The sequence below is a fragment of the Heterodontus francisci genome, chromosome 4 (assembly GCF_036365525.1).
Source record: "Heterodontus francisci isolate sHetFra1 chromosome 4, sHetFra1.hap1, whole genome shotgun sequence".
Taxonomy (NCBI): domain Eukaryota; kingdom Metazoa; phylum Chordata; class Chondrichthyes; order Heterodontiformes; family Heterodontidae; genus Heterodontus; species Heterodontus francisci.
Genome location: NC_090374.1, coordinates 11,016,278 through 11,028,290, shown reverse-complemented (window position 1 = coordinate 11,028,290; position 12,013 = coordinate 11,016,278). Strand labels below are relative to the sequence as shown.

Below are 12,013 nucleotides of genomic sequence, written 5' to 3'. Positions count from 1 at the left end.
AACTCCGCACAGGCAGTACCCAGAACTGAACCCAGGTCACTGGAGCTGTGAGACTGCGGTGCTAACCACTGTGCCACCCATAGTCTCTGATCATTCCCCTTGTATCTCTCAACACCTACATCTCCATCTTTTTTTAAATAAGAACATCAGCGTAGGAGGATTTTTTTGAAACTATTGTCCTTCCTGGAACCTCTAGTACATGGTACCAGAATTTCCCATCTCCTTGTTGGCCTTCTGTTTTGGATCTGCAAACCCATCAGAACCCATGCAGCTGACGTCAGTAATGAATTCCCTTCAGTGACTGATTCCATTCAATCTATAGCTCAGTTAGTAAATGTATCATGTTGTGTGGTACACAATGATGCAGATCAGAAAAGCCAATGTTCAAACTTTGTTTGAACTCAGTTATCTGCAATTCACTGGGGTGCAGTTTCGACACTAAAATTGGCATCTGTGGTCTTGATGGGGGTTAAAATCCATCAAAGTTGCCATCTCTGATCTCTATCTGCTGATGCAAAGTGTACACCTTGTTTTCAAATCCCTCCATAGGCTCGCTCACTCACTCCCTAACTCTAAACTCCAGCCCTACAACCCTTCAAGATCTCTATGCTCCTCTAATTCTGGCCTCTTCCACATCCCAGTTTTTTTTACCCCTCCACTGGTGACTGTGACTTCAACTGCTTAAATCCAAAGCTCTGGAATTCCTTCCTTAAACCTCTCCACATTTCTCTCCTTTCCTTCTCTCCTCTTAGTTCATTGTCCTCCTTACTCCTTCAATATAAACTGTCTTTCAATATAAACTTACCAACACATATTCATAGCCAGCCCTCAACCTTGCAATCTCACATGGTCTCACTCCTCACATAGTCTCGATCACATCTCTAACCACTTTCCTGCGTCTCTCAACACCTACAATTCCATTGTTTAAGATACCCCTTAAAACCGACTATCGGTCACCTGTCCTGGTATTTCTTTATGTAGTTCAGTGTCAAATTTTGTTTGATAAAACTCTTTTGAAGCGCCTTGTGACATTTTACTACATTAAAGGCATATTATAAATGCAAGTTTGTGTGTGTGGGTGTCAGGTGCGCCTGTCAAAACTTAATGCCTAGGCTCACACATAAAGAATCAGCACTTAGCTGAGGTATCAGAGTGTTGCCCAGTGAACAGTATCCCAGCTTGAATCATAGAACATATAGAACATAGAACATTACAGCGCAGTACAGGCCCTTCGGCCCTCGATGTTGCGCCGACCTGTGAAACCATCTGACCTACACTATTCCATTTTCATCCATATGTCTATCCAATGACCACTTAAATGCCCTTAAAGTTGGCGAGTCTACTACTGTTGCAGGCAGGGCGTTCCACGCCCCTACTACTCTCTGCGTAAAGAAACTACCTCTGACATCTGTCCTATATCTATCACCCCTCAACTTAAAGCTATGTCCCCTCGTGTTTGCCATCACCATCCGAGGAAAAAGACTCACTATCCACCCTAGCTAACCCTCTGATTATCTTATATGTCTCTATTAAGTCACCTCTCCTCCTCCTTCTCTCTAACGAAAACAACCTCAAGTCCCTCAGTCTTTCCTCGTAAGACCTTCCCTCCATACCAGGCAACATCCTAGTAAATCTCCTCTGCACCCTTTCCAAAGCTTCCACATCCTTCCTATAATGCGGTGACCAGAACTGCATGCAATACTCCAGGTGCGGCTGCACCAGAGTTTTGTACAGCTGCAGCATGACCTCGTGGCTCCAAAACTCGATCCCCCTACTAATAAAAGCTAACACACCATATGCCTTCTTAACAGCCCTATTAACCTGGGTGGCAACTTTCAGGGATTTATGTACCTGGACACCAAGATCTCTCTGTTCATCTACACTACCAAGAATCTTCCCATTAGCCCAGTACTCTGCATTCCTGTTACTCCTTCCAAAGTGAATCACCTCACACTTTTCCGCATTAAACTCCATTTGCCATCTCTCAGCCCAGCTCTGCAGCCTATCTATGTCCCTCTGTAACCTACAACATCCTTCGGCACTATCCACAACTCCACCGACCTTCGTGTCATCCGCAAATTTACTAACCCACCCTTCTACACCCTCATCCAGGTCATTTAGATTAGATTAGAGATACAGCACTGAAACAGGCCCTTCGGCCCACCGAGTCTGTGCCGAACATCAACCACCCATTTAAACTAATCCTACACTAATCCCATATTCCTATTTATTTATAAAAATATTTATAAAAATGACAAACAGCAGTGGCCCCAAAATAGATCCTTGCGGTACACCACTAGTAACTAAACTCCAGGATGAACATTTACCATCAACCACCACCCTCTGTCTTCTTTCAGCTAGCCAATTTCTGATCCAAAGCACTAAATCACCTTCAATCCCATACTTCCGTATTTTCTGCAATAGCCTACCGTGGGGAACCTTATCAAATGCCTTACTGAAATCCATATACACCACATCCACGGCTTTACCCTCATCCACCTGTTTGGTCACCTTCTCAAAAAAACTCAGTAAGGTTTGTGAGGCACGACCTACCCTTCACAAAACCGTGCTGACTATCTCTAATGAACTTATTCTTTGCAAGATGATTATAAATCCTATCTCTTATAACCTTTTCCAACATTTTACCCACAACCAAAGTAAGGTTCACAGGTCTATAATTACCAGGGCTGTCTCTACTCCCCTTCTTGAACAAGGGGACAACATTTGCTATCCTCCAGTCTTCCGGCACTATTCCTGTCGACAATGACGACATAAAGATCAAGGACAAAGGCTCTGCAATCTCCTCCCTGGCTTCCCAGAGAATCCTAGGATAAATCCCATCTGGCCCAGGGGACTTATCTATTTTCACACTTTCCAAAATTGATAACACCTCCTCCTTGTGAACCTCAATCCCATCTAGCCTAGTAGTCTGTATCTCAGTATTCTCCTCGACAACATTTTCTTTCTCTACTGTAAATACTGACGAAAAATATTCATTTAACGCTTCCCCTACCTCCTCTGATTCCACACACAACTTCCCACTACTATCCTTGATTGGCCCTCATCTAACTCTAGTCATTCTTTTATTCCTGATATACCTATAGAAAGCCTTAGGGTTTTCCTTGATCCTATCCGCCAATGACTTCTCGTGTCCTCTCCTCGCTCTTCTTAGCTCTCCCTTTAGATCCTTCCTGGCTAGCTTGTAACTCTCAAGTGCCCTAACTGAGCCTTCACGTCTCATCCTAACATAAGCCTTCTTCTTCCTCTTGACGTGCTTCAACTTCTTTAGTAAACCACGGCTCCCTCGCTCGACAACTTCCTCCCTGCCTGACAGGTACATACTATTCAAGGACACGCAGTGGCTGCTCCCTGAATAAGCTCCACATTTCGATTGTGCCCATCCCCTGCAGTTTCCTTCCCCATCCTACGCATCCTAAATCTTGCCTAATCGCATCATAATTTCTTTTCCCCCAGCTATAATTCTTGCCCTGCGGTATATACCTGTCCCTGCCCATCTCTAAGGTAAACCTAACCGAATTGTGATCACTATCACCAAAGTGCTCACCTACATCTAAATCTAATACCTGGCCGGGTTCATTACCCAGTACCAAATCCAATGTGGCATCGCCCCTGGTTGGCCTGTCTACATACTGTGTCAGAAAACCCTCCTGCACACACTGGACAAAAACTGACCCATCTAAAGTACTCGAACTATAGTATTTCCTCTCCTATTGGAGAGTAAGGGAGAAAATTGAGGAATAAAACAAAGTACCAATCTCTCACTAAAGTTTTAAGACACTATTCATTTAAAAAAAACTTACATTTTCCTTCTTCATTCCGACAGAGCAGTTTTATGTCATCGGTGTGCTGTATAATGTCTAACACTTCGCCTGCTTTCACAGGCAGATCTCGGTTGGCCCATTTCTTAGCAGTTAAGTTCTGAATAACCTCAACAGTTCCCAGAACTCGGATTTCTCCATCATACTGTTTGAGGTAGGGAAAATAAAAGTTATTCAAAGCATTTCACATACTTAAAAAAAACTGAAATGAAAAGTCATCAACTGAATAAATAACAGTGATCTCAACTAAAACAAGAAGTGCTGGATTCAACAGTGATCTCAACTATATTGGTTATGTGCTTATGCCACAGGTAAACCATTTATGTGATCATCGGTTATTGGTGAGACTGCAAGCTCACATACTAGGACTCTATTTATATGCAAGCATAGAAAACAACTAAGTGCAAAATACTAAAATAAAAGCAAACTACTGCGGATGCTGGAAATCTGAAATAAAAACAAGAAATGCTGGAACCACTCAGCAGGTCTGGCAGCATCTGTGAAAAGAGAAGCAGAGTTAACGTTTCGGGTCAGTGACCCTTCTTTGGAACTGACAAATATTAGAAACGTCACAGGTTATAAGCAAGTGAGATGGGAGTGGGGCAAGAGATAACAAAGGAGGTCTAGATTGGACCAGGCCACATAGCTGACCAAAAGGTCACAGAGCAAAGGCAAACAATATGTTAATGGTGTGTTGAAAGACAAAGCATTAGTACAGATTAGGTATTAATACACTGAATATTGAACAGCAGCAAGTGCAAACCTGCAAAAAAAACAGTGGGTAAGCAAACTGAACAAACTAAGATGAAATGAAATAAATGCAAAAAAAAGATTGTAAAAAATGTAAAAAAGAATTTTTTAAAAAAGGAAGAAAAAATAACTAAAAATGCAAGTAAAATGGGGGGCTGTCATGCTCTGAAATTATTGAACTCAATGTTCAGTCCGGCAACTGTAGTGTGCCTAATCGGTAGATGAGATGCTGTTCCTCGAGCTTGCGTTGATGTTCACTGGAACACTGCAGCAATCCCAGGACAGAGATGTGAGCATGAGAGCAGGGGGGAGTGTTGAAATGGCAAGCAACCGGAAGCTCAGGGTCCTGCTTGCGGACTGAGTGGAGATGTTCCGCAAAGCGGTTACCCAGTCTGCACTTGGTCTCCCCAATGTAGAGGAGACCACACTGTGAGCAGCGAATACAGTATACTACATTGAAAGAAGTACAAGTAAATCGCTGCTTCACCTGAAAGGAGTGTTTGGGGCCTGGGATAGTGAGGAGAGAGGAGGTAAATGGGCAGGTATTACACTTCCTGCGATTGCAGGGGAAGGTGCCATGGGACGGGGACGAGGTGGTGGGGGTAATGGAGGAGTGGACCAGGGTGTCGTGGAGGGAACGATCCCTTCGGAATGCTGACAGGGGAAGGGAGGGGAAGATGCGACTGGTAGTGGCATCATGCTGGAGGTGGCGGAAATGGCGGAGGATGATCCTTTGGATATGGAGGCTGATGGGGTGAAAAGTGAGGACAAGGGGAACCCTGTCACGGTTCTGGGAGGGAGGGGAAGGGGTGAGGGTACTAGCCTGTTTGCTAATTTTAGAAAGTCTGAGTGTTGTTGTTTAGAACCTCACACCATTGCTAGAGCTTATAACCTAGGTTTATACTCCACTGCAATATAGAGGGAGTGCTGCGATGTGGGAGTAGCTATCCTTTGAATGAGATATAAACTGAGGCCCTGCCTGCCTGTTCAGGTGGACGTTAAACATCTCATGTCACTTTGAAGAAACTGTGCAGTTTTGGTATTGTGTGCAGTTTTGGTCTCCTTATTTAAGGAAGGATGTAAATGCGTTGGAGGCAGTTCAGAGGAAGTTTACTAGATTGATACTTGGAATGAGCGGGTTGTCTTATGAGGAAAGGTTGGACAGACTGGGCTTGTTTTCACTGGAGTTTCGAAGAGTGAGGGGAGACTTGATTGAGGTATATAAGATCCTGAACGGCCTTGACAAGGTGGATGTGGAATGGATGTTTCCCCTTGTGGGTGAGTCCAGAACTAGGGAGCACTGTTTTAAAATTAGGGGTCGCCCTTTTAGGACAGAGATAAGGAGAATTTTTTTCTCTCAGAGGGTTGTGCGACTTTGGAATTCTCTGCCTCAGAAGATAGTGGAGCAGGGTCACTGAATAATTTTAAGGTGGGGGTAGATAGATTCTTGTTAGGCAAGGGAATCAAAGGTTATCAGGGTAGATGGGAGTGTGGTATTCGAGACACAAACAGATCATCTATGATCATCTATGACAGCCCCCCTCTTTACTTTCATTTTTAGTCATTTTTAGTTATTTTTTCTTCCTTTTTTTTTTGCATTCCTTTTTACATTTTTTGCATTTATTTCATTTCATCTTAGTTTGTTCAGTTTGCTTACCCACTGTTTTTTTCAGGTTGTTTTTCTTCAGGTTTGCACTTGCTGATGTTCTATATTCAGTATATTCACACCTAATCTGTACTAATGCTTTGTCTTTCAAAACACCATTAACATATTGTTTGCCTTTGCTCCGTGACCTTTTGGTCAGCTATGTGGCCTGGTCCAATCTGCACCTTCTCCTTTGTTATCTCTTGCCCAACCCCCACCTCACTTGTTTATAATCTGTGACTTTTCTAATATTTGTCAGTTCCGAAGAAGGGTCACTGACCCGAAACGTTAACTCTGCTTCTCTTTCCACAGATGCTGCCAGACCTGCTGAGTGAATCCAGCATTTCTTGTTTTTGTTTCAGATTTCCAGCATCCGCAGTATTTTGCTTTTATTTTAGTGTTTAATTCACTGCCACTTCTCTTCCAGGAATGCCTACCTTGAAGAAGTTCTGCTCTTCTCTCCGACGGGATTTTCGTTTGTCTCTTTTACCTTGTTCACCTTCATTGCTTTCTATTTCCCTCCTGGTGTTTGATAAGGTATCTACCAAAACTCGTTTTCACAGCCACATCTCCTTCCTCAGTGACTGTCTCCGGCTCCGACTGATTCCACGTGGATTCCAACTGCAGTTTCACCCATCATGCTTTGAAACCACCCAGGATCACAGGTATCTCCGAGAAATACAACGTTCCTCAGACTGCTACTCTCGCCGCATCCTGAGATCTACACTCAGTGCTATGCGCCGCCATATGCACACACTGGACCTCTCTCTCCAGCAGCACCGTCTCACCTTATCTCAAATCTGTTCTACTCCGCAGTTTCATCTCATCTTACGTCTCATCCGACGCATTAACAAAAAACTTTTTTTCTTCCTTTCAGGTGTTAAGGAACGCAAGCTCCAGCAGCTGATGGGGACTAATGCCCCTCCAGATCCTCCTTCCGCTTCACTTCCCTCTGACCCCACCCCTTCTGATCTGACCCCTTGCCGTGTATTCACTATACCCTCTGACCTCCCCCTCTCTGATGCTGAGCGTTCTGTACTCAGCAAAGGACTCAGTTTTATCCCCTTACGCCCCCACCTCAATGAATTTCGCGCTCGGCATGACGTTGAGCTCTTCTTCCGTCGCCTCCGCCTCCGGGCTCACTTCTTTGACCAGGAGTCCTCCCCCCGACCAGCAGACCCATTCACCCGCCTCCAGCATTCTCCCTCTACCTGGACCCCTCACCCTGGCCTCTTACCCGCTCTTGATCTCTTCATTGAAAACTGTCGGCGAGACATTGGTCGTCTCAATTTCTCTGCCCCCCTCACTCACTCTAACCTGTCCCCCTCTGAACTTGAGGCACTCCGTTCTCTCAGGTCTAACCCCGACATGGTCATCAAACCTGCAGACAAGGGTGGTGCTGTTGTTGTATGGCGTACCGACCTCTACCTTGCAGAAGCTCAACGCCAACTCACAGACACCTCTTCCTACCTCCCTCTGGACCATGACCCCACCACCGAACATCAAGCCACCGTCCAAAGGACTGTCACTGACCTCATCTCCTCTGGAGATCTTCCCTCTACAGCTTCCAACCTCATAGTCCCGCAACCCCGGACAGCCCGCTTCTATCTCCTTCCCAAAATCCACAAACGGGACTGTCCCGGCAGACCCATTGTGTCAGCCTGCTCCTGCCCAACTGAACTTATTTCTTCCTATCTAGACTCTATCTTTTCTCCGCTGGTCCAGTCTCTTCCCACCTACATCCGTGACTCTTCTGACGCCCTACGTCATTTTGACAATTTCCAGTTTCCTGGTCCCAACCGCCTCCTCTTCACTATGGACGTCCAATCGCTCTACACCTCCATCCCCCACCAGGATGGTTTGAGGGCTCTCCGCTTCTTCCTGGAACTGAGGCCCAACCAGTCCCCATCCACCACCACCCTCCTCCGCCTGGCTGAACTTGTTCTCACATTGAACAACTTCTCCTTCAACTCCACGCACTTCCTTCAAGTAAAAGGTGTCGCTATGGGTACCCGCATGGGTCCTAATTATGCCTGTCTTTTTGTGGGATATGTCGAGCATTCTTTGTTCCAGTCCTACTCAGGCCCCCTCCCCCAACTCTTTTTCCGGTACATTGATGACTGTATCGGTGCCGTTTCCTGCTCCCGCCCCGAACTCGAAAACTTTATCAACTTTGCTTCCAATTTCCACCCTTCTCTCACCTTTACATGGTCCATCTCTGACACTTCCCTTCCCTTCCTCGACTTCTCTGTCTCCATCTCTGGGGATAGGTTGTCTACCAATATCCATTATAAGCCCACTGACTCCCACAGCTACCTCGACTACACTTCTTCACACCCTACCTCCTGTAAGGACTCCATTCCATTCTCCCAGTTTCTCCGTCTCCGACGCATCTGCTCTGATGATGCTACCTTCCATGACGGTGCTTCTGATATGACCTCCTTTTTCCTCAACCGAGGATTTCCCCCCACTGTGGTTGACAGGGCCCTCAACCGTGTCCGACCCATTCCCCGCACCTCTACCCTCACCCCTTCCCCTCCCTCCCAGAACCGTGACAGGGTTCCCCTTGTCCTCACTTTTCATCCCACCAGCCTCCATATCCAAAGGATCATCCTCTGCCATTTTCGCCACCTCCAGCGTGATGCCACTACCAGTCGCATCTTCCCCTCCCTTCCCCTGTCAGCATTCCGAAGGGATCGTTCCCTCCGCGACACCCTGGTCCACTCCTCCATTACCCCCACCACCTCGTCCCCGTCCCAGGGCACCTTCCCTTGCAATCGCAGGAGGTGTTATACCTGCCCATTTACCTCCTCTCTCCTCACTATCCCAGGCCCCAAACACTCCTTTCAGGTGAAGCAGCGATTTACTTGTACTTCTTTCAATGTAGTATACTGTATTCGCTGCTCACAGTGTGGTCTCCTCTACATTGGGGAGACCAAGCGCAGACTGGGTGACCGCTTTGCGGAACATCTCCGCTCAGTCCGCAAGCAGGACCCTGAGCTTCCGGTTGCTTGCCATTTCAACACTCCCCCCTGCTCTCATGCTCACATCTCTGTCCTGGGATTGCTGCAGTGTTCCAGTGAACATCAACGCAAGCTCGAGGAACAGCATCTCATCTACCGATTAGGCACACTACAGCCTGCCGGACTGAACATTGAGTTCAATAATTTCAGAGCATGACAGCCCCCCTCTTTACTTTCATTTTTAGTCATTTTTAGTTATTTTTTCTTCCTTTTTTTTTTGCATTCCTTTTTACATTTTTTGCATTTATTTCATTTCATCTTAGTTTGTTCAGTTTGCTTACCCACTGTTTTTTTCAGGTTGTTTTTCTTCAGGTTTGCACTTGCTGATGTTCTATATTCAGTATATTCACACCTAATCTGTACTAATGCTTTGTCTTTCAAAACACCATTAACATATTGTTTGCCTTTGCTCCGTGACCTTTTGGTCAGCTATGTGGCCTGGTCCAATCTGCACCTTCTCCTTTGTTATCTCTTGCCCAACCCCCACCTCACTTGTTTATAATCTGTGACTTTTCTAATATTTGTCAGTTCCGAAGAAGGGTCACTGACCCGAAACGTTAACTCTGCTTCTCTTTCCACAGATGCTGCCAGACCTGCTGAGTGAATCCAGCATTTCTTGTTTTTGTTTCAGATTTCCAGCATCCGCAGTATTTTGCTTTCATCTATGATCTTATTGTATGGCGGAGCAGGCTAGAGGGGCCGAATGGCCTACTTCTGCTATAAATTCGTATGTTCATATGTAAAAACAGGGGGTGGTTTTCCTCGTACCTTGGCCAAACAAGCAAGTTAACTGCTGGATCATCTAAGCATGGTTTTTATCGCTGGAAGAAAAAGGCTGTCATCTCCGCACATAAAATAAAACTACCCTACATTTCAAAACTAATACATACAATCTTACAACACACAAGGATGACATTCGGCCTGTCGTACCTCTGCCAACTATTTGGAACAGCAGTCCAGTTCAGTTCCACACCCCAGCTTTCTCCTCATGACCCTGCAAATTAGTCCTCTTCAACTACAAGTTCAGTTGGCTTTTGAAATTTCCAATGGAATGTTCTACCATCCTATTAAGTAGTATGTTCCAGATCTCAACAACCCTATTTAGGATTTTAGGCAAGGGTGTTAAGGGTTACAGGAATCAGGCGGGTGGATAGACACAGATCAGACATTCCTGATTATTTATGGATTCTTTACTGGTGTGAAAGGATCACATCCAAGGTCATCCAGCATGTCAGATGTGCTGCGGGGTCCTAACATGGTTAAATAGCCCATCTGTACTCACCATCCAAGCTCACACCTGAAGAATAAATACTTGCGGGAGAGGAGGGAACATTTTTCAATTTGTCTTGTCCCTAAATTAGACAGTATTCCAAGGACATTTAATGCTCTGTGACATCAAAAGATGAACTACCTTCAGACTTGTTGATTTTGTTGATGACTTAGATGATTGATGCAAGTACTAGAAACGGACAATTTACTTGAGGGTTCAAAGGCAGAATCTATTTGCTTAGTCCAGAACTAGGGGGCACTGTTTTAAAATTAGGGGTCGCCCTTTTAGGACAGAGATAAGGAGAATTTTTTTCTCTCAGAGGGTTGTGCGACTTTGGAATTCTCTGCCTCAGAAGATAGTGGAGCAGGGTCACTGAATAATTTTAAGGTGGAGGTAGATAGATTCTTGATCAGCGGTAGCGGTGATAATGCGAGCCAGGGGGCAGCCGGGAAGGTAAGTTTCACTATAAAGTACTTACCTGGCGATTCGGCAACTTCCTTTTGATCAGCGGTAGCGGTGATAGTGCGAGCCAGGGGGCAGTCGGGAAGGTAAGTTTCACTATAAAGTACTTACCTCGTGATTCGGCGGACGCGGACGCAGGGACTGCTGGGTAAGTGAACTTATATATTCGGGCAGTGGCTAAACCCGAAACACTACACGTGTAGTGTCTCCCACCCATCCTCCTCCTCTAACCAAAAAAAAAGGACTCTTGTGTGGAGGGTTTGGTAAGGTAAGGTTTTCCTTTATTTGTTTTTATTCTCTGTTGTCAATTTGGAGCAGAGGGGATGGAAGCTAGGGCAGTTGCATGCTCCTCTTGCAGGATGTGGGAGGTGAGGGTCACCACTTGTGTCCCCGCTGACTTCACATGTGAGAAGTGCACCTAACTCCAGCTGCTCACAGACCGCGTTAGGGAACTGGAGCTGGATGAACTTCGGATCATGCGGGAGGCTGAGGGGGTGATAGAGAGCAGTTATAGGGAAGTACTGACACCTAAGTCACAGGATAAAGGTAGCTGGGTGACCGTCAGGGGAGGGAAAGGGAATAGGCACACAGTGCAGGGATCCCCTGTGGCCGTTCCCCTCAATAATAAGTATACCGTTTTGGATACGGTTGGGGGGGTGGGGGGGACGACCTACCAGGGGAAAGCCACAGCGGCCAGGTCTCTGGCATTGAGCCTGGCTCTGCGGCTCAGAAGGGAAGGGGGGAGAATAGGAGAGCGATAGTGATAGGAGATTCAATGGTTAGAGGAACAGACAGGAGATTCTGTGGTCGCGAACGAGACTCCCGGATGGTATGTTGCCTCCCGGGTGCCAGGGTCAGGGATGTCTCGGATCGAGTCTACAGGATTCTTCAGGGTGAGGGGGAGCAGCCAGAAGTCGTGTTACACATCGGTACCAATGACATAGCTAGGAAAAGGGATGAGGACCTGAAAAGCGAATATAGGGAGTTAGGTTGGAAGCTAAAAGGCAGGATGAGCAGAGTAGTA

At 46.0% G+C, this 12,013-nt stretch overlaps 1 protein-coding gene across 5 annotated transcripts in view; it reads right to left on the bottom strand.

Annotated features, from left to right (window-relative positions):
• The window catches only part of LOC137368887 (FYN-binding protein 1), a 309,548-nt gene that overhangs the window by 33,826 nt on the left and 263,709 nt on the right, over nucleotides 1-12,013 (bottom strand). For all 5 annotated transcript variants that reach the window (XM_068029127.1, XM_068029126.1, XM_068029130.1 and 2 more), the window contains one exon: nucleotides 3,822-3,984. In XM_068029127.1, the coding sequence (XP_067885228.1) occupies nucleotides 3,822-3,984 (163 nt within the window). The remainder of the gene's footprint in view (nucleotides 1-3,821; nucleotides 3,985-12,013) is intronic.